Raw genomic sequence first — 22993 nt, 5'->3', positions numbered from 1 at the left:
TGTGTGTTCTCCGATGTGGCTCTGTGTCTATATTGTCAAGTGTGGTTTTCTTATCTGTGTTCCAGGTTCTCTGTCACTGGTCTAGGTTTTGGTTACCAGTTAGGCTCCTTTAGGCAATTCTAACTTCTTGTCACAGCTCTGCTTTTCTGGTCATTGGGGTACTACTAGTCCCTCAGTTCTCTGACACTGGTATAGGGCTACTTGCCAATCCAAATCCCCCGCCCCCAGCCAAACTCTGTATTTTCTAAAAGAATGAAAGAAAAAAAAAAAGGACTTAGGAGTTCAAAAACAAGGCATAAACATGTTTCACCAGGTAATCACAAAGTGAACAAAAAGAAGGGAAGTCACATATGCAAAGGGCTAAGCTTCAGGATGGAGAGGGAACACTCCACCTGACCAACGCACCTGCCCAACAAGTAAGCACTCACACCAAAATTAGCCAACACTGTTGAAATAGAGCAAAGTATCCAAAACAACGCTTACTCCATGGTTGCGGGGGAGAACCATGAAAACTCATTTGACATTTGTAAACTTTAAGGAATCATATTCTTTGAGGTAATGAGTTTGAAAATAACAGTGTAACATTTGGTGCTGTGAGCATTTGGAGACTAAAGTCAGCTTGTCCAACTTTCTAAGGAATTTTTCAAAAACCATCAGTATCTTACCTAATTGTAGGAAGTGAGCTAACAAATACAAACTTAAAACAAATTCCCACTTAAATATGCAGGTAATTTTTGTTTTTGTTCTTTTTTCCTGATACGGTTTGTCTGTGGCTTTTGAGCCTGTCCTGGTACTCGCTCTGTAGGCCAGGCTGGCCTCAAATTCACAGAGATCCACCTGCCTCTGCCTCCAGGTAATTTTTATTCTACGATTTCTCTTCCGGATAATTGCTTAAGGTCTCCCAGGTTTTGGTAATCCGGGCAGAGTTGTCAGCTTGTGATAGAGTCCAGGAAGCAGTAGTATATGCTAATGGTGAATTCATTAAAAAAAAATCTGAACATATGAATCCTTCCTTGATCAGGCTATGTGCACTCTGTAGACATATATGTATAAAGGAAGCAGCAGCTGACCCCATTGAAAACCTTTCCATAATGCATGTAGGAAGTCAACAACAACAACAACAACAATAACAAAACAGTGGACATTATGATCAATTAAAAACCTCCAAAATACATTACCTGCCGCCTCGAGCACTGAAAGGCACTACATGGATTCCCAGAGGCCCTCCATCGTTGGGGACTTGTACGAGCTTTACCATATCACTGTGAGACAATGATGAATGAGGGAGCATGAACATGGACTGTCAACAAACCAAAACAGAAACAAAACAAAACAAAAACCGCCAAAACACAGATACACACAACAAAAGAGAACCAAACAAAAATCCCACCAGGCGATAGGCATACGTGTATACACTAAAGAACACAGGTGTGATGATGGAGGCAGCACTGAAGTACACCTACCTGAATGCTAGTCTGATGGCATGGAGGGAGCAATCATCAGAGACAGCAGCATTAAGGGCACAGAAGTGGTCCTCTTGGACCATTGTCTTCTGAGCAACATGACTTCATTCTTTGGAGATCTAGACTTCATGAACACTCTCCAACCAAACATCTAACTTGAGAAGTCTAAGGTTAGCTAAATATAGCTGCTGTGAATACACAGCACAGGTTTAGTAACAAAGAGCTCCAATGCATGTCACTTCATCCATTCTCCCAATAACCCAATGTCAGTTTTTGGGCCTCCAGGCTGACTGTCACAAGGAGACTGCTAATGTCCTTATGACTCACTATGATGATCTAGTCACCATTTCCCAAGCTGCAAAGAACTTTGAGGGGTTTCTGAAACTTATTCTCTCAAATGTACTCACTAAAGCCAAATGCTTTGCCTGTTTTGTTGCTGGTCTTTAAAATTATGAAATGTATTCAGTGGACTAGCATTGAGTTGCCTCTGAGCAACTGAACTTGGTGTGATGGCCAAAAACTGGTATTACTAAAGCCACTTCCATGAATCTTTATTATTAGTATTGCCTTGAGATTAATGAAAATTATAATATACAAAAGGTATATTTTTAAACCACTTTTTAAAAATTTCTTTGCAAGTTTTCCAACTTGGAAATAGGATTTCAATTAAAAAAACTATTTTAAGCAATTTGGAAAATCATAAGTGACTACTATTGGATTTGATGAAGATCACAATGTAGTTTTTATACAAGACAAAATACCTAATTTTTGAACATTTTTCTTATATGTGTAGTTGGTGATAAGATATATACTATGACTATCCCACTTACATAGAGACTTCAATTAATGATAAAGATAGCCAACAAATCAAAACAGAATCATGTACATAAAGTTTAGTTACATATACTAATTAAAATAAAAGTCAGCTGTGTAGTTTATGCTTGCAATCACAGAATCCAAGAAACTGAGGCAGGAGGACTGCTATAAGTTTGAGACCAACCTAGGCTATCCAATGAGACCCTTCTCTAAACAAGCAAACATATTTGTCCATACAATAAAATGTTAAAGTAACATTATAAGTCATTTTTCATTTCATTGTATAAAATCCTGTTTTTAAACTGCTAATACTATATGAACATTGGCATTTCAATGAAGAAAAGCATAATTTGAATGGCTTTATTTTATTCTAGATTCTGACTAAAAAAAAATGATGGTGCCCTAATCATCTCTTTAAAAACAAATATCACAAGTGCTGGCCACTTATACAGTAAACCCATCCTATCTGAGCCTGCTCGACCCCACTGTTAGAAGACCCTCCATTAGAAGACCAAGGGAACACTAAATTGTTTATAAATAGTGTTGTCTTCACCAAGAAAAGATCAGTATGACTGTCTCACCGCTCCTGTCTACCAGGGGGAGGTACTAAGAGAAGACTGCACCATAAAAACGATAATATCCAACACAACTCTAAAGCTGTGAAGTACGAAAAGTCAAAGATCATGTTCTGTACTCCTACACTATGGCATTCATCATCCCATCAAGTATCATCACAGACCCTGTTTCTTCAACTAAAATGTGCACACATGTGTGTGAGAGTGTACGACCAATGAACACATTATTCACCTACAATTTAGAATAAAATAAATATGATTTTTTCCTTTTAATATAGCAAATTTGAACAAATGATCAACACACAGACAGATAAAGCAATCGGAAACAGTTATATTATTTACAGAGCTGTTAACATGACAGACATTTTCCATTAAATACTATGTTAATCTTATTTAGTAGTTTTTGCCAAGGCATGAAACCCAGGACAGGTACACATGAAATTCCATATCAAGAACGACGTTCTCTAGGAAAATGAAGCAATGCAGGCACAGCTTTTACCCAAGCACAAACATTCTGCATGCCATATGCTTCTAGAACACTTGCTGCAGTAATGACACTACACATACACAGTACACATTGAGGCAAAATCCTAAGAACTTACTCAAGAGAGAAGTTGGGCATATTCTCCAAGCCAGTATCAGCGTGTCCAACTGGCTCCACTCGGCTGCTGTCTTCTTCTGTGCCCTCTTCATCCTAGAGACAGTGTGACAAAGAAAAGTATGCTGGGTGGAGAAGGAAACTGAAAAGCACTATGCCCCTGTTAAGAGGACCCATGTCTAGAGAGGGAGTCCTTCGTTGGTAAGACAGGAACACCTTCCTGAATAAGCAAGGGTCTCAAGAGTCAGTATGTCCCAGTTCTACAGACACTCCTGGGATAGGGAAGAAAATCGAACTATAATTGATGTAAATTTGTTTATCTTGCTATTTGTACACCATTCTTTGAATGTATGTTTTGGATAGTACTTATATTACTTCAGTGTTGTGATATATTATTAAGTGAACATCTTTAAATTGGACATTACAACCTAAAATACTTAAGACCAAAACAGTTGGGATGCTAATGACTACTTACCAAAGACTTTGATACCAAAGCCGTCCTGATCTTACAAAATCGGCTTGTCAACATGAGTATTTAGTAGGTAAAATTCCAAGCCTAAAATCCTTGCTCCAGGGAAGTTTCCCAAAAAGCAACCCTAAGCAACTGACTGAATATCTTGTGCCTTTCACAGGATCAAAGTAACAAAGGCTCTCATCTGTTTAGTGATGCACAGTAAGACCTAAGACAAGAAAGAGCAAATATATTCATGTGTACAGTCCTTGTACTTGCACACTGCCTTTGAAAATGCACTACTGTGTCACAGATATTGTTGAGTATGTTGGTATTACAAAAGACAAACGTGTAATAAATGTTGTTTACATAAATAAGTAAAATTCAACCTATCCAAGAGGCCACCGAGTTTATCATCTTGCCTGATGTCTTTTCATTAAGGAGTTCACTAATCAATCCTTACTTGGCTCTTGGAGACCACTTGAATAATGATGAACATGCCTGATTGTTATCAATGTTCTTAACTAAATAAACATATCTCCATATACAATGGTTCAGATGGCTAAGTGTATTTCAACTTGAATGAACTGTCTGGCAACAGTAACAGACTATGTAAAAATCTTGCTAATCGAAGCAAAATACCCACTAGCAATTCTAGGGTTGTCTAAAGGGAGCTATTAGGTATACCTTAATTAATCTACTTCTATGATTACAAAAATAATTTAGGTATATGTATGTATAATTTTATTTTTATATGTTTTATTTCTATTCTTTATCTTTAGCATTTGTTTCACTAGAAATTTATTGTATTGTCTACACTGGGAAAGGGAGCCCAACAATAAATAACATTTTATTTTATTTGAGACAGGCTCTCATAGTTCAGGCTGACCTCAAATTTGCTTTGTAGTTAAGGATGACATTAAATTCTGGATTCCCTTGCGTTCCAAGTGGTGGGATAGGCACATGGCCATGCCTGACAATTTCCTGTGTGTGTGTGTGTGTGTGTGTGTGTGTGTGTGTGTGTGTGTTCCTGCGCGCGCACCCACACTTGAGCCATAAACAGACACATCAGTCAACAAAATGATAAACAGGACAAACAATGCAGAGCATTCCTAGAGACAGCTTCTCACTTCATCTCCTTCCTGTCATCTCCTAAGAATGCAGAGTCAGAAGCAGAGGGCACCGTGCTGTTCTAGCTGTGGCATGCATCCTAGGAGTGGCAGACATGCCCGTGCATCCTGCATGACCTGTGCTGAGGAGCTGGGTTCTTGAAGATTGATGCTCCTGTGCTTTGAGAGGCTCTAATACGTACTTCTTTGCCATCTATCTCTCTTAAGCACCAGCACATAATACATCTCAAAGGTTAACAGCATCTTGAACCTGCCTAAGAACAGCACTTTGAATGTAAACATGCACTCCCTAAATGATGCCTCTCCATTGGGAGTTGGGGGTGGAGAGTCAGTAGTATCATTTATAAGCCAGATGTAAGGCAAAAAATGATCTTACAGGTTAAAGACATTTTGATTTAAGAAACATTAATAATTTAAGTCCTACTGAAATGTCAGCAAGATGCACCCCCTTCTCACACACCTATGTGGCACCAGGGAAACAGCCACATAAATGATGTCTGACGACAAAGATATACCAGCCAGAGGTAATTTGCAGAGTATTTCCCTACAGTAGGTACCCCAGGCCCTCAAGCATGGAAAAGACTGGGTATGGTGGTTAGTTTGGGCCACAATACTTCTTTTCATGAACCTGCACTCAGTTGCTGAGGGAACTACAGATTAGCATCTCTAACCTTTTGCATGGGTCAGCATCAGTTCCTACAGCACTTATTTTGTCTTTTTAAAACCTGTGTACACACAATTACTGTCAGCAAAACTAAATGGTGCATTCAACTGTAACCATAAAAAATGAAGCCCTGCTGTCATATGATCAATATTTAAGGACAACCATGTTGATTTAAGCTAAATGCCACTACAGAACATCTAGGTAAGAACCAAACCAGTCCCCACCCCTCTATTTTATTTAAGAATGCAGAGATTAAAACCTCAGATTGCGGTGTTTAAAACACCTGAGGGTGATGGTAAGGGAGGTCTAGTGACTACTTTCTTGTCTTCATGCCCTCTGTAAAATGGGGACAATAAAGACATCCTACTTTCTAGAATGGAGGGGGTAAAGATGATCCATGCCCTAGTATAACACGGTATTGGAAAACTGTGCCTGCAGAACTTGGCAATTTACATATGTCATCAAAAGCAAGTGCTAGGGGCTGAAGAGATGGTGAAGTCCATATACAGCTTTGTAGGGAGAAACCCTGATTAAGAGGTACCACTGACCAGGCCCTCTTGGGCCTGGTCACAGGTTACAATAACAAGGGTTTAAGAAGGAGTGCAGCTCTCTTTTGCCTGGCTGAGCTGACTAGGAAGCATTTTCTGGGTCCCTCCTGCTCAGGTGCAAGCCTGGTCACTGGCTCCCTTGTGTGTGTACTTTTCCCCAATAAACTACCGTTTATCAACCTATCTCTGACTCCACTTTGTAAACATCAATACAGCTTGCTCAGAGGTTCTGAATTTGGTTCTCAGCACACACAGCTAATGGCTCCACAACCACATGTAATTCCAGCTACCGGATATATGAACCCTCTGGCCACTGTGGGCCATGTACATTCCCACACAGAAATACACAGACAAATAATTAAAACAATAGAAATAAGTCTTAAAAAAAACAAATTCCAAGAGCTAGACACAGTTAATACACTTTGTCAAATATTTTACAGTAATTATATACCAATACAATACCCTTAAAACTTTATTTTTATGTGTACCAGTGTGTCTTGTATGACTTAATGTGTACCATAAGTGTGTAGGAATCCATGGAGGCCAGAAGAAGGCATTAGAAGTCCTTGAATTAAAGTTACAGATGGTTGGGAGCATCTATGAGGATGCTGGGAACTGAATCCAGGTCCCTTGCATTGAGAAATCTCTCCAATCCCTAAAAATACATCTTATAGAGTTTGCCTACTGCCGTTTCAAATTCTGCATGCGTTGCAAATTAGCTTAATATAAACATAGTGCCCATTCAATCACATGAAAAACCCACATTTAGGAAACTTGTGTAACACCTGATGTTTATTGTTTATTATGCTTTGCTGAACACATAGGATTTTCATTGTGAAATGCCTCTGGGATGAGAAAAATCATACAACACCTTAAGGTGGAAAAAGAAAACACTGTGGATTACTGGTTAAGGGAATATTCAGACAGAAAGTAAATTCCAACAACTGTGATTATATCATGAATATATGCAGTTATGTCATGCCATGTGTTAGCAGTCAAAGGAACTGTGGCTTCTGTGATCTTAGCTCCTCCAAAGCTTGTAGGTGAGTCTGCCAGAAGATACAGGGCTGGTGGAAGACAGTCAAAAACAATGACAAAGTCAGTTTGCTTCTTATATACAGCAGTTCCCACACAGGAACTTTGACAAGGTAGCAAGAAGAGGGGGACCTGGCAAGCAGAGAACTGAGAACCCTGGCAAGATCGCTGTGGGTACAGTGTCAGAACCTCTGCCTATGTTTAGAGCTGTGTACTGTGCAAATACCCTTAGAACAAGTCCGTACAGAATGAAGGGAGAACCCCAGGGTCCCTTATATCACATACAGGCTGGTTTTGTGTGTCAACTTGACAAAAGCAGGAGTCATCAGAGAGAAAGGGGCCTCAGTTGAGGAAATGCCTCCAGGAGATGCAGCTGCAAGGCACTGTCTCAATTGGTGATCAATGGTGACATCCCTGGGCTGGTAGCCCTGGGTTCTATAAGAAAGCAGGTTGAGCAAGACAGGGGAAGCAAACCAGTAAGCAACACCCCTCCATGGCCTCTGGATCGGCTCCTGCCTCCAGGTTCCTGCCCTGTTTGAGTTCCTGTCCTGACTTCCGTCAGTAATGAATGGCAATGTGGAAGTATAAACCATATGAACTCTTTCCTCCCCCACTTGCTTTCTGGTCATGGTGTTTTGTCACATCAACAGAAACCCTTACAGTACCATTACAGAGAGCATGCTAATGAAAGCCTGAAAGTCAAGTGAGCATGTGTAAAGAGTACATTTCCAGACGTGTACAGTCTTCACTCTCTGCAGACCTCTTGCATACTGGTTTAGGACTGCAAGCAAAATTCTGGAAACTCAAAAAAGGCAATGGGCAGAACTATGGGATTTCAGATGGAGATGAAGGAGCAGCTCAAGGAAGGAGAACGTAGTTCATAGTGGAGCAGAAGTCTGACAATATCTGGATGCCTGTCTCCATGACAGCTGTGAGCTGGGCATCGGAGGGAATGAGAGCAGGAAAGAGAAAGAAGCCCTAGTAACATCTTTTCCAATTTTCCATTGCAGCAAATCAACAGATTCCAGGAAAAGAAGGACATAAACATATGGTATGAAATGTGGAGGGTGATTTCAGGCTGGGCATCTTGGAAGAGGAGTGGCAGAGAGGGCTTCTGATCTTGAGCACTTCCACACCATTTCCTCCCATTCTGAGTGCAAGTGAAATGCCTATCAGGGATGGAGAACAGTTTAGATTGAGCCAAGCGGTTCATCCCTCCACACTCCAAGAAGCCACCTGACATTAGACTTACTTTGAAGATATGAGGCAAGGAGCCCATGCCTTGTCCCAAGAATGCTAAGGGGCACTCTTTCAGTGTGCACTCCTCAAGGGTCCATTTTCTGGGCAGTGAATTGACAGATTAAGTAACAGACTCCCTGTTGGCAGCTCTCAGAGCTCCAGAAAAAGCCAGCATCTTAGTAACTTTAGCATGGACACATCCACTCAGATACTTTGCATAAGTTCAGATGTAATTAACTCAACAAAATAACACATACAGCAAAAACTCGACCGTATCATTTCCTTTTTCAAGTTTCCAGAACAAAAGAAGCCCCAAAATGCAAGCCTTAAACTCTCCCACAGAAAAGGGAATGAATTTTATTAACTCTTTACGAACTGTATTACTAGGGAGGGAGGGAGAGAAGGAGGGAGAGAGGGAGGGAGGGAGGGAGGGAGGGAGGGAGGGAGGAGGGAGGGAGGAGAGAAAGGGAGGAGAGAAAAAAGAAAAGAAAGCATGAAAAGTATCAAAATAGTCAAAGGGGAGAATGAGATGCTGAGGACAGGAAATAAAATTTGGTCCAAAGAGGCAATCATGTAAAGTGAACTTCAACCTAGCTTGTTCGTTATAACCTAACTCTAGAGTACAAACTAACTCTGGTATACAAACTAACCAACTGAGCCTCATCCACTCCCAAGCTGAAGGCTGTTAGGTTCTGCCCTAGTGAGCAAAAGTAGACTTGCAATCTCTGTATTTTATATCTTTTCTTTCTGATTATGAAAACAATTCATTCAGAATTCTGAATACTCCCTCTGGAATATTACCAGTTTCTAGAATCCTTATTTATAAAAATAAATGTTTGTGTATTTGTTTTGGTTGTATTTAACCAGTGTGTCTTTTAACAGAAAAAAACAATGAAGGCTTGATACACACAGCAGAGTGCAAAGTTTGGGTTCAGTCCATGCGGAACTAACTGAAAGTGTGACTTGAAGCTTCTGTGTCGACCTTCTAGTGAAACATGGATGCTCTGGCTCTCTTCCCAAGCTACACTAGCAATGCAAAGGCTAAGCTTGGGGCTAGCGCCTCAGAGTCCACTAGACACTTCGTCTTTTGGTGAGGAGCATTCATGCAAGCCACACAGTAAGAAAAATGACACTTACTAACTAAGTATCATCCACATGTGGGGAGTTTTAAAGAATGGCTCTAGCTGCCCTCTATTTGAGTGCCAAATATCTTCTGAAGCCCCAAATTAGGTGGATGCCACAGCAAGATAAATGGGAGAAATTAGAAAAGTTAGGGCTTGAATCATGTGCTCTTGTCTATTTCACAGCACTCTCTACATCCAAACAGAGACAATCGCCCACCTATCTTTGTACATACAGTATTCAAAGGAACAAGATATTTTGTACATAAAAGAACACAGTTCTAAAAAGTAGTTTATCATTAAAAAATCACTTTATTAAACACTAAAATTTTATTTATTCCCCTGCCTATCACTAATTTTTATACTTAAATGTAAAAAGGAAATGGGTGACCCTGTGGCAACCACTTAAATTCTCTCAATTTCTCTTATTATTCTAAGCAGAATGAAAAATTTTAGATAATTTTGCTATAAAAGTTGTCTGTTAAATGTTCTTTGTCACACTTTTGACAGTAATTGGAGAATTTGTCCAAGTCAACAAAAGACATATTACTTAGTAAACAACAGCATCTTAGGGAAAATGTTTATTGGGATGTAGACAGAATGAATGAGGCTACTTTTTATTTATTACATTTGATAGATAATTCTAGAGGGACATGGCTTCCAAGTTTTCCAAGAATTATGACAATGATTCCATAAGCTATTTGTGTAAGAAGGCATGTAGCTACTTGACAAATTGGGCAGTTGCTGGGGCAAAGTAGTTTCCCCTCATAAGTGGGGAAAATATGTGTGGCCTGACAGACTTCACAACAGAATGCAGATCACATCAGCCTTCCAAAGAGACAAAATAAGGCGGTGGGTGATACAAGTTAACCTTGTGATCATTGTGTTCTATGAGAGTTTTAGAGGTGTGGGGAGACCAAACTACAACAGCAAAAACTAGCCAGAAGCTGGGGGTTGCGGCCAGCCTGGGCTACAACCACATAACCTGAGAAAAAAAGCAATGGAAGAAATTACTTAATTACTTAATCTCGATAGGCCATGTGCATCTAAAAATCCATCCACTTTGCTTAGATTTTTCCAATTTAGTGGAATACATTTTAAAGGTATATTATAATACTTTTCTGAATTTCATCACTATCTACCCTAATGGCTTCCTTTTCATCTCTAATTCTATTATCTGGGGGAGGGGGCACACTCTCTATCATCAGTTTGGTTAAAGGATTTTCAATACACAAAACAAAATCAAACAATGAAAGTGTAATTGAAACACTCTCCACAAACAAGACTAAGACCTAAGATTCTGTGAAATAAAATTTCTACTGGAACAAAGATAGCAGTGGCCTACAGTAAACTTTCAATAGTTGACTATAATAATACCCACTGATTTTATGAATAACACCCACTAATGATAAATAAGTATTATCACTTAGGGATGGTTGGGAACTATATATTTTGTAATATGACTAAATTTGTCTATCAATAGCATCTAATTTTCATTAAGGTAATGCTTAAAAATGTTTGACCACAGGGCATGGTGGCAACACCTGTAATCCTAGCACTTGGAAGGAGGAGGTAGAAGGACCCAGTGACTTCCAGGCAGCCTTTTGTACATAGGAGACCCTTCCCCCCCCCCCCAAAAAAAGAAAAGTTTTAAAACATACATGTGTAATAAAGAAATTTTAAAAACAAAATCAGTACATAGTACAAATGTTTCATTGGAGGAAGCAAGATAGACACAGCAAACAGCCTATCTACTCAGAGCATGGATTTTTCATTCCAAAATTCAAATTTTCCTTGCTTTAATACTCTTTTATCTCCACTACATAGCAAATTTGATGCTGACCCGAATATGTGACACCATGTCTCAAATAAATAAATAACCTTTAAAAGTAGAAATTTTATGTACTGAGGTTAAAGCCACAAAAAGAAAATAAAATGAAGCAGAGGGCTGGTGAGATGTCCCAGTAGGTAAAGGTACAAGCCCCACAAGCTGAGTTTGATGCCATTATACACATGGTGATGGACAGATAGACTCTTCCATGATATCCTCTGATGTTCATAGGTCCATATACATACACACACTAACTAGTAAATGTAAAAATTTAGTAAAAATATTTAAACCAGTAACAAAGAATCTTAAGGAAATATTGGCCCTAATAAGAGCATCTTCCTAAAAGAAAATCTTCAAAATTTAAAACATGTTTCAATCACAGTGTCAAAATTATAATACACATACTCGCACGTGCGTACACGCGCACACGCGCGCGCGCGCGCACACACACACACACACACACACACACACACACACACACAAGAAATTTACATGTACATATATACAACAAAAACTTAAAAAGACAGCTGCTAGCATGCACTGGGGACTTGGCAGCCCTAGTTAATGCTGTCATTCTCAGCCCCCATATAATCCTCAGAACTGCCCTTCACAATAACTAGAAAAACAAACTCAGTGTCTTTACAGAGCAGGACTAACTGCAGGCCCACATGGCCAGCGAATGATCATCTGAACAAGGGGTAATTTGAGCTGTTTCTGACACACAAAGTCTCAATAATGTTTTCTGAACACTCTACATAAAACTGGGCCCTACAGCGCAGTGGTGTACATGAACATCAGTTAGGTGGGGAATCTTGCCTCTGCCTTACCCTATTTGATTCACTAAGCCCAAATTTCTGTTTTCTTCTCCACCCTCCCAACTGTCATGCTCACTAAAGGTGCTATACATCCTTAGCCATAAGTCCTGCTCTCTTAATCTGGATACAGGAAATAATAGCCTTAACCATTTCACCATAATCTGGCAGTGATGAAATGATGGAAATCACTCTGTGGAAACTAAAATAGTTGGGAAAACAGAGAGCAGCGCCTGTTCTCTCAACCTTCAAGGAGAGCTGCAGACACCACAAACATACCTTCCATTTGTTAACCCTCATAGTGATGAGCAATTCTTATTAAAGCTGGATCTAGATAGAATTCCCTCTGCTTGCAGAGGCGGAACCGGGGTTGGAAAACTGCATTTAAGTTCTTCAATTTCAGCATACTTTTACATCATTTTCTACTTATGGAATGTGACCCAGCGTTATCAAGAAGTGAACATGGCCCAAGGAGACTGGCCAGTATTGGCAGGAGAATTTGTGAGAAAAGAAAATCTATGATGAAAAATAAATTTAAGTTCTGAACATATAATGTTTACTTTTAAGAAGTGAGAACTTCTATTAAATTGTCTCCAAGGGGCTTCACTTTAAGGAAAGCAGTAAATAAGGACCAGAGGCGGTAGTCCAGGAAATGTTCTGGGGTATAGTGGCAAGATTGCAAAGGACTTTCACTGTATCTTGTAGCATATGTATCCTCATAATGGATTGCTTTTTATTTATTTAAAGTGCACAATAGTTTTACAAATCTCTCTTCACACACAGACATTGCTGCACTGCAATTTCTCTGGAAGGCAACTTTGGTAAGAATCAGAGACTCAGAAAGTAAGCAAGGCATGGGCAGACTGTTCCTGTCACAGCTGTCTTAGTTATCAGGAGACACAGGGTGACAGGGAAGGGGCATTGGTGGAGTGAATGTGATAATCAGACAGCAACTTGTACAAGGGAGATATTGCTGTGACAGACCTCACCATACTAGTTTTTTCTTCCTGTTGCTCTTGTTCTTTATCTCCTTCCCTCCCTCCCTCCCTCCCTCCCTCCCTCCTTCCCTCCCTCCTCCCTCCCCCCCCTCCCTCCCTCTCTAGAAATGTGGAACCTCGAGAATTTGGGCTAGAAAAGTGGTTGAGTGTTGCAAGCAGAATTTAGGGGGCCATTTTTACAACAGCTTGCAAGACAGGTGCTGAGAGCCATGTGAAAGCCCAGGCCAAAGAGAGTTTAGAGTGAACAATACTCACAAAATGGCTGGAAACTGTTCATGTGAAATTTTGGCAAAGAATGTGGCTGCTTTCGGCTCCAGTCCCAAGAACTTGCCTGAGGCTGCATTAAAAAGTAATGGACTAATTTCTTTGGTGGAGGAGATTTCAAGACAGTCTAATATTGACCCTGTCATATGGTTATTAATCACTTTTGTGATGGTCTACAATGCAAAAGAGCAAGTGAGGCAGAAAGAAATACAAATTTTACAGTTGGAACAGAAAAAGAGAAACCAAGGCTTGTGCTGAAGGAGATGAGGAGCCTAAGGTATGATGGGCTGTGGAATAAAGGGAAGAAGGCCCTCATGGCTTTCCCAGGGTGCTTTCTGCTTCTTTCTGGTGCCTTATGATGTAAGCTCTCAGCTTGCCAGTACAGTCACATGCCTGGCTGTGTCCATACTTCCCTGCATGACAGAGATGGCCTCTTATTCAACTGGAGCCAAAAGACCCAATTCACCCTTCCTTCTAAAAGTAGCCTCAGCCAAGATGGTTCATCTCAGTAATAGAAAGTAACTAAGACAGGTGCCTCGTCAAATAAATTAGATAACCAGAAGAAAATGCAAATAGGAAAAGTCGAAAAAGAATAGAAGAAGCAATGGAACTTTCTATGGGAGATATAATTTCAAGAGTTATTTCTTGATGGCAAGCACACTCTGCTGATTACTAATTATGAAGGGAAACACTAAGAAAAACATAATTTCCTTCCATAAGTCCTACATTTCATTATTTTGTTAGTCAACCAAGGAAGAGCTATGCTGAGGCTCAGATCGAAATCCTCCTGCAAAGATAATACTGGAATATGCACAGGCTTAGTGCCCTGCAGTGAAGTGTGATAAAGTGAAGGGTACCCATTGTCTTACAGAGAAACCAATAAGGAGAGATGAAGAAGGAGATGAAAATAAAAGTAAAGTAAGCCGCTTCTTGCAATGTACCAGTTGAATTCAATGAAACTAGAGCTAGTAGGAAGACTTCCTGGAGAATCAGAGAATTAATATTGTCTCTAATAACAACTATTGTGTTTGTCGCAAGGCATGCAGCAATGATTGGGTTAAAGGCTTAATTTAAAAGTGTGACTTCAAAAGTTTAATATTAGTAAAGCTTCCATATTTGCATGGTTCATAATTCCCAGAATATGATACAAATGTCAAACTAAACACAATAAAATATTAACTGTGCTGTGTTTGCTGTGGCTGGCCCACATGGTGAGTATTCGCATGGGATCCATACACAGGAAGATTTGTGCCTCGCTTTACTCATTTATAAATAGAATAACAGTATTGCTTCATTGAGCTTTTATGAGGTTAAAGGAAGTAATTAACACGAGGTTCTGAGAACATTGCCTTGTAACTATTAGATGCTAAGTAAGCTAAAGTTGCCTTCCAGATACATGAGAATGAAAAATTAACTTATAACAAATGAATGCCCTCTAACTTATGGGGAGCAAAGTTTAGTTACAGCAATTAAAATACATCAATCTGTCCAAGAAGGAGACATACTGGTAAAATGTGATTTTTCACTGTTGCTATGAAAACACATAGCTTCTCTTTCCCAATACATTTTGTCATTTACATCTAGGGTTTGAAAGCATATACATAGTTTTATTTACAGATTAATAATAAAATATGTTTTCTCTAATGTAAAATTTTATTAGAACCTTTATAAAACTCTAAGATAATTTCATAACTTTGGTAATTTCAAATTTGCTATAATAGGCAATCATCAATCAACAAGTCATTTATTTACCAAAGGATGGATTTCCTTTGTATAGCACTGAGGAATGAGCCAAGGGCCCTGTATATACTTTGGAAGTGCTCTCCTACTGAGATAAACCCCAGGCTAGTCACAGGACGTATTATACTTACAGTAATTAAAGGATTCATCAATAAAAAAAATTTTAGTATTTAAGACCAATGTCCTTGGAGGCCATCTATAAAAGACTGTTTCAAATAAATGAGAATTTGTATTAGGGAGGTTTCCTTCATGGTGACAACACAGTTGACACAGGCATTCTAACAGAGGAAAGAATCATGGTGAAGAGTTTGGCAGGAAGGCTGGCTGTGGCCTTGGAGACATCATGGTATGAAACAGAATGGAAAGCAAAGATGCTCACCCTAGGGTGGCCATGGGGTAAAGGAAACAGAGGGTGGGTTGTACACTATTTCATAGAGATGCACTCAATACTCTCTTCTACTGGCTGCCCTCCTAACTCCCAAGCCAACAGCACCTAAGTTGCCACCAAACCTGTAAAACATGGACCTTCAGGGATACTCCAGATAAGAATTACAGCATCCTTTCTAGTTATTTAGTGACAAGTCACCTCCTAGAAGAGTCAAGCCCACTGAAGTCTACCAGCTTTGTAGTGAACAACACTACTCCACACTCATCTTCTGGCATCCCACACGTTTGTATACCCTGAAAACAGAGTTTCTGGCTGCCTGGGCCCATCACTTGTTTCATAGGTTACCCATTCAGCTGGCCAAATATTTTTTTAGATGAGTTGTATAAAGATGTTTCTGGGTAAGATATCAATGTTTAAATGGTTAGGCTGAGGAAAAAAAGACTGCTCTCCCTAGCGTGGTTAAAATGAAGATAGAATCAAAAAGCTGGGAAATGAGACAAACTGGTCTCTCCTCATCTTTGAACTGGTTCCTGAGCTTGCAGGCACAGGCAATTTACACAAATAGCTGAGGGTCAGGGGTATGTTCCAATTCCATGGAGGTCTTGGGAATTTGCAACCCCCATAACCATGCTAGGCAATTACTTAAAAGAAGCTTTTCTCTTGGGCTTGGGTTAAAGCTCAGTTGTACAGTGTGTGTTTCACTTGAGAAATCCCAGGTTTCATCCTCAGGCAGGCAGGGAGGGAAGTGCTACGAAAGGAGTTGGAAATTACCCCAAGACACCACCACACACTTGTGAAAGGATAATAATCCCTTTTACAGATTCATCTCTTTATCTCATTTATATTGAATTTATATTTTTCTTATGGATTTTAGTGAATTTGTGATATTACTTCTCTAGGTATAACAAAGATTGTATCATCTTATGATGTTTTCATTTTATATAAGATGAAGGCATTGATATTAAAGGGTCACACTTTTTAAAGCAATTGAGCTGAGGCTATAGCTCAGTGGTTGGGCACCAGCCTAAGTATGATCTTGGCCTTGAGAGTCATCCCTAGCAAGAAAATAACATAAAGTAAAAGCAAAAAGAATTTTATGCCTTTAATCCTCTCCTGGCTAAAACTCACAGTTTACCTCCTGCCAGCTTCCCTTGACTGAAGTCCCCATGATTTCTACTCCAGAGGAGGGATTTCCAAACTAAGAACTGGGGTCTGGGTGGCAACACTGAACAACAGGGACATCCAGAAGGTCCAACCCACCACAATCATGCATCCCTACAATTTCTTACATCACAGAAGTCTTGAGGCTGGGAAATCACTTTATTATTTCATAGCCATATCATTTGCTTTTGATTACACAATTGGATCAATTATGTTGTTGCTTTCAGTTTCCTCAGGCTATCCCTGGGGGTACAATTAAGTCCAAATTTATGATTCCTACCTGGAACAAACATCTTTAGCTCATATTATACATAAAAAAAAATTCTTATTAGTATGTCCCAGAAGAGTGGTCTTCATAAAAGAACCTTACTGTAATTTTAAATAGGAAATGATTAAACAAAATACACAGGGCAATTAAATACAAAATAGAGCAGATGTCATTTAAAAGCTTTGAAATATGTATTTAGGTCACAAGCAAGGACCAGAATGGTTTCACTCTGGGTGTGAATTTCTGAGAGTTTGCCAGATTAACCAACTGAGTGAGCTTGGGCTATGAGCAATAGAAAAAAGACTATTGTGTGATAATTATTTCAGATAGAATAGATTTTGCAAGTGAAAATGACTTAGAATATAAGACAGTATGATTATAAATAAAGGGGGCCAGGAGATGAGTGCCCCTCCTACTTGGACACATGTAACCATGTCCTGTAAACAAAGGGGAAGCCCAGGGTACATAACTGCACCCCAGAAGATTGAAGGAAGTTTCCTCCCCAGCTTCACAGCTTCCTTGTAGACTCAGCTCCACTTTGTTATGCAAATGAGCTGTGCAAGGGTCTGAGCTGCCCTTTTTCAGTAATTTGAGAAATCTTTATAATATCAAATAGTCCTTTTCTTCAAACCCCAGAATCTTACCCTTTTTTTCTGGTAGTCTTCAGAAGCAGATGCATTAGCTGTTCCGACCATGTTGAGATCTTTAGACATTTCTGCTCCTCTTTGGAAATTATTATTTTGGCTCTACTTACTATCATTTGAAAAATTGCTACTTTATAGAAAAGAATTTGAGGTGTGGGAAGAGGTTTATGGCTTCAAATTTAAAAACTAATTGGTTTGGTAATTCCTTTGTTAATACTTATTTAGGCAAATATTTCTGTATGCTATCTTCCTACACTTAGAATTGCAAATTCAGAGACAGAGGTCAAATACACTTTCAGAAAACCTTCAATAATCAATAATCAATCTCACCTGGATATGAATCCTGTGACCTACAATGGGAACCTATCTGCAAGGTGTACTGGTGCAGTAGTGGCAAAACAGTTATGGGAGTAACCAACCACTTCTTGTTTGGCTTTAAGCCACCTCCATGAGATAGCATCCATATCCGTCACTGTTAAATAGGTCAACAACCTGATTCTAGCAAGGTCAGTTGTAGGACTTAGAGGAAAACCTACTACTATTATTTTGATAAAGGAACATAGTAATAAAACAACTCCTAATGGTATATTGCTACACTTATAGATCATTGAATTACTTCATCCTCATCAGAGAAGGTTTTTTTTTTTTTTTTCTTTTTTTTTTTTTTTTTAATGTGGTCGACAGGATTTAACACTGAAAACCAGAGGTGGACAATGTACAGAGACAGATCCCAGAGGACTCAACTCTAAATGGTTTACCTTCATCAAATCTTACCCCTCAAAGCTTAGAGATTTATTCAGATAAGGAGCTGGAAAGATTATAAAAGCCAGAAATGATGGCCTAGCAAGCCCACTGACAGATGTACACCTAATAAAAGGGGATCAGCATGTGGGAGACAGAACTTGTTCTGGAAGCCACAAGTGCCCAGCCAGAGGTGAATAACAAGAAAATTCTGGATATATGGAATGTACCTGGTAGTCTTTAATAGAAATCTGTCACTGGCAACAACATGGGTGAACCCAGACAGGATAAAATAAAACACACAGAGACTATTGTGCAATCTAAGAACACTGAACTTGAAGAAATAAAGAAAGTGTACAGGGAAGGGATATCACAGGCATCAAAAGGAAAAACAGAACAGCCACAGTTAATAATGTATTAGAGTCTTAAAAACTGTGAAGACAATAAATGCAAAGGTTTTCAGGACAGAGGAGAAGAAGAAAAACAATACACATGTCAGCAATGCATATGGTAGTTACTCAGCTCAGCTGTCTGTATATTCTCAACCAGCAATGTATACATATCTAAAAAACATTAATCAGTTAATTTTAACATATCAGAAAGAAATGGTAATTCTTATAATTATGATTAGCTGAAAATAATCCTAAATAACGCACTGAGATACACAGGCACAAAGACAACAGAACTAAGTTCTGGGTTAAGGTGAGAGGCCCCTAAAAGCCATGTTTTTACCATTACTCCAGTTTTCCAGACCACAGACCTGTTTTTCAATCCACAAGACATATTCAAAGTTCTAATCTTAACAATCTGTAAAATTTATACTCATGGGGGAACTAAATCAGGAAGCTCTGGTCCAGTTTTTAGCTTCTTATTTGCATCAAGTTCCCCAGTAGTTTTATGCTGGTAACACAGCTGACCCAAGGGCAAAGGATGACCTTTGGGTTCCCTGTCTACCTTTGTTAGTGTTAAAAGAGTAACAGGGAGATGTAGATCAACAAGCATCACCTTCATGTCATTACACAGGGTAACAAGAATGCAGTGGAGTTACGATCTACACCACATTTTGTAACAAACAAACTCAAAAGTCTCTTAGCTTGAACAGATTTCAGTGTTAGGGTCCCTCAGGATAAAAATCAGGACCAATGTTATTTCCAATAGGCACAATAATGTGTTGGAAGAAACAGACAACAAGATGGATTCTAGTAACATGAAACCATTTAGGTCAGGAGAAAACAGAAGGGGCTTTGAAAGAGTCCAGAAGGAACTAATCAAATATAAAACATGATGAAATTTGACCTATTACTGTGAGTAATCAATGTTCTAAATTTAAAATTTGAACAAACAGCCCTATCAAGTGAGCTGGGCTTTGTACCATCGACAGGCAGTGGGGCAACCATTTTCCTACCACTGAGAACAAAATAAATCACCACCCTCTATTTGTCAGCCATCCAAGTTTCAGAATCCCCAACCCTCCAGAACCCTAAGCATCACCTTCAGATCCACTGGAATTGCTATGAGCCATTTTCAGTGTCTCCTTGGAAATTCACAACTGCTGCATGACAAGGAACTTCAAACTACCTGCTAGTACCAACTACTTTTTCTCTTCACACACTTGCACCATGCTGAACATGGGGTATGACTTTTCATCTGCCTTGACTGCTCTCAGCCCTGTTGATTCTCTGTTCTCAAATTACTTTTCAAAATCCGTACTGGTGAAAGGAATACTCATTTAACACCCACTGGATTCCAGCCTGTCTTTCACCAACTTGTCTCCTAATGTCAAATATCTATACTTCACAGTGTGAAGACAGTCTAAACTCTATCCTTCCTGCAGTCCCTCACCCCCAGTAACCTCGAAGCACACCGGAACATTTACAGACAAAAGTTCTGCCTATTTTAATGCTTTCGTGCCTTGACTCTGTCCCTTCTGGGTCATCTCTCTCTAGGGTATCCAGGGGAAACTGAGTATCACTTGTTTATCCCAGGGTGTGGCAACTCTGCCCAACTATAAAATCCTCCATTCTGCATCAAAGGAATATGGGTTCTAGCCCTCCAATCTGAGAGCAAACAATTGTTTTCCCAGTATTAATGACCAATATCTGAGGAAAAGGAATATTTAATTGCATAAAAACAAAATGGCAAACTAAGTATACACACTTAGAATATTTTCAACTGGTCTAGGAACCAATTGCAGCAGGATTAGAGCTTGGGACAGGTTGGGCCTCAGGCTGTCTCTCTTTCAGGTCAGACAGGTTTACATTTATTTGTGTTTGTAAAACCTCTAGCTGTGACTGCCCTATTTACCATGTAGGCTCATCCTTCTATTTTTTTTTTTTTTTCCCAGTACTTACCCTAGCTTGAGTCTGGAAGTGAAACTATGGGACTAAAACCCAGTTCTCCCAGGTCCAGTGATGAAAAAACTTTGGGTTTCAAAGCATAAATGAACTTAAATTTCTGCTTAAAGTGCCTAAAGATTTGACTGTGTTTCTGGAGCCTGGGATTATAACCTCTCAGTAATGCTTGCATGCCTGCCTGTCTTCTGGGTTGTAAAGAAGTCTGCCTTTCCTCTTCCCTCTTCAAAGGGTTCATCCAGTCTCTTCTTCACTGCTTCCTCCGCTATTTGACATTTCTATCAAATTCCTCCAACTTTTCCATACTTGCTTTGATTTTTCATGTTAGAGTACATGATTGCACGAAGCCATTTAGTTTCTGTGGGGTTTCCTGTAATTTGCAACACAGAGCAGAGACTATTCTCGCTCTACTTCACCACAAGAATTGTTTGAATTTTTAAAATTACAGATTTTATAAACATTTCCCGGTTCTTTGTCCCATTTGCTGTATACTAAAGAACATTCCAGTAGACACAGTCTTCTTCCAGCCAAACAGTAAAGTTCTGCCAGTTTCATCAGGATTTTGAGTAATTAATTTAAACTTCAATGTACATGAGTTTTCTGTGTTTTCACTCGTAAATGAAAGTATTTGGAATTCGAGTAGTTTGTAGGCTAAAGGTTTGTTGGTTTTTTTTATGAAGACAGAATCTCACAATACAGCCCAGGCCAACCTGGAAAATTTGCATTCAAAGCTGTGAGTTCAGTTCCCAGGACCACATAAAACCAGGATGATGGTACACACGTCTGTCTGAGCACCCTAGGAGTAAGAACCAAAAGATTAGAAGGTCAACGTCATCCTGGAGCCACAAAGCAAGTTCAAGGACAACCTGGGCCAAGCCTGGTTTCTAGGAAAATAAAAGTTTCTGTCTAAAGTCTAATTATTTCTGTCTAAATAATGAAGAAACCAGCTTTCAGAGTGGCTGTTGTAATCCTGTTGGTGCTGATGTTGGTGTCTGCTGTTTCCATGACCCAGCTTTCCATGGAGCCTCTGTATGGAGCTACTTCCTCAATTGGGAAGTTAGTAATCAATGGACACTTCCCAGTGTTTGCTCAGCAGGGAATTCTGATTGTCTATACTTCTCTTATTTCTTCTAATTTTGCCACATGTTTCCCTGGTTCTAATTTATTTTCTTTCTTCTGTGTGTTTAATTGGTCACCAGACAGTAAAACTGCAGCAATGCTTTTACAAGTGTGCTCATCTTTCCACTTGCATAGCACCTGTTCTTATTTTAGCCTTATTCCTTCTGACTACACTGATGTAATTGTCTTACTCCACCATCTGTTCCTTTAAAAAATCATTTCCACATATTCTTAGTTGATTAATCTTCAAAACCACTTCTTGTATTGTCTCACTAAAGATTAAAAAGTGTAAAGAAACTGCTATTCTGCTTTAAGATTAAACTCAATTTTCATGTTATGAAGCTCTCATCTGGCCTTGAGAACCAACACTGTGCCTTTTACCACTGAAACTAGATTCCAGTCCCATGTACTAGATCTTACTCTAAAACAGCCCTCTGCTTGGGGAACTGTGTGTGGGATTGCTGGGTCCCAGTATCTCCCTTAACTGACCAGAATCTTAGGGAAGCCACCGGTCCTCACATTTCTAAGAATCTGTGAGGAAAAAAAAAAAAAAATCACTTCATGAAAAGTAATGTTCTGAAACTTTCTAGGGAATAGTCTTTTCTTCACAAAATGGCCTGTAAATGTCCTGTCTGTATGCAACACCTGGTAACTATAGTCAGTTGCTTAGGTTCCTCTGCTCTAGGGGGCATTGCTGGCTTGACTTCTCTGAGCTGCCATAGTTGTACCTTGAGTCATTGGTGGGATTAGTTTCTCCTTTTCTAATACCCTTGTCCAGAACCTCAAACTGACCAGTTCACATGCTTGACCAGGGGAAGCTAGATCCATGTCCCCTAGCTGTATGACTTTGGCAGGGCCAACTAATTTCTTGATTTGGTCTTTTTGTTAATTTGTGGATTTTCTTTATTTAAAATTTTTGATAAAAATATTTAATAAATGCTAGTTATTTTAATTACTGTGGTGTGCTCATTGAAGCTTAATGTTATGTGTATTGATATCCTCTTCCAATACCCCAATCCTAGAAACTCATTGCCAT

At 39.4% G+C, this 22993-nt stretch overlaps 1 protein-coding gene across 19 annotated transcripts in view; it reads right to left on the bottom strand.

Annotated features, from left to right (window-relative positions):
- Positions 1–22993, bottom strand: part of Pard3 (par-3 family cell polarity regulator) — a 543701-nt gene that overhangs the window by 250730 nt on the left and 269978 nt on the right. For all 19 annotated transcript variants that reach the window (XM_027404768.2, XM_027404778.2, XM_027404773.2 and 16 more), the window contains 2 exons: positions 3457–3548; positions 1179–1262 (listed from right to left, as the gene is read on the bottom strand). In XM_027404768.2, the coding sequence (XP_027260569.1) occupies positions 1179–1262; positions 3457–3548 (176 nt within the window). The remainder of the gene's footprint in view (positions 1–1178; positions 1263–3456; positions 3549–22993) is intronic.

This window comes from Cricetulus griseus, chromosome 3 (genome assembly GCF_003668045.3).
Source record: "Cricetulus griseus strain 17A/GY chromosome 3, alternate assembly CriGri-PICRH-1.0, whole genome shotgun sequence".
In the NCBI taxonomy this organism is placed as follows: domain Eukaryota; kingdom Metazoa; phylum Chordata; class Mammalia; order Rodentia; family Cricetidae; genus Cricetulus; species Cricetulus griseus.
The sequence above is the reverse complement of the archived record's forward strand: the minus strand, read 5'-3'. Positions and strand labels throughout refer to the sequence as shown.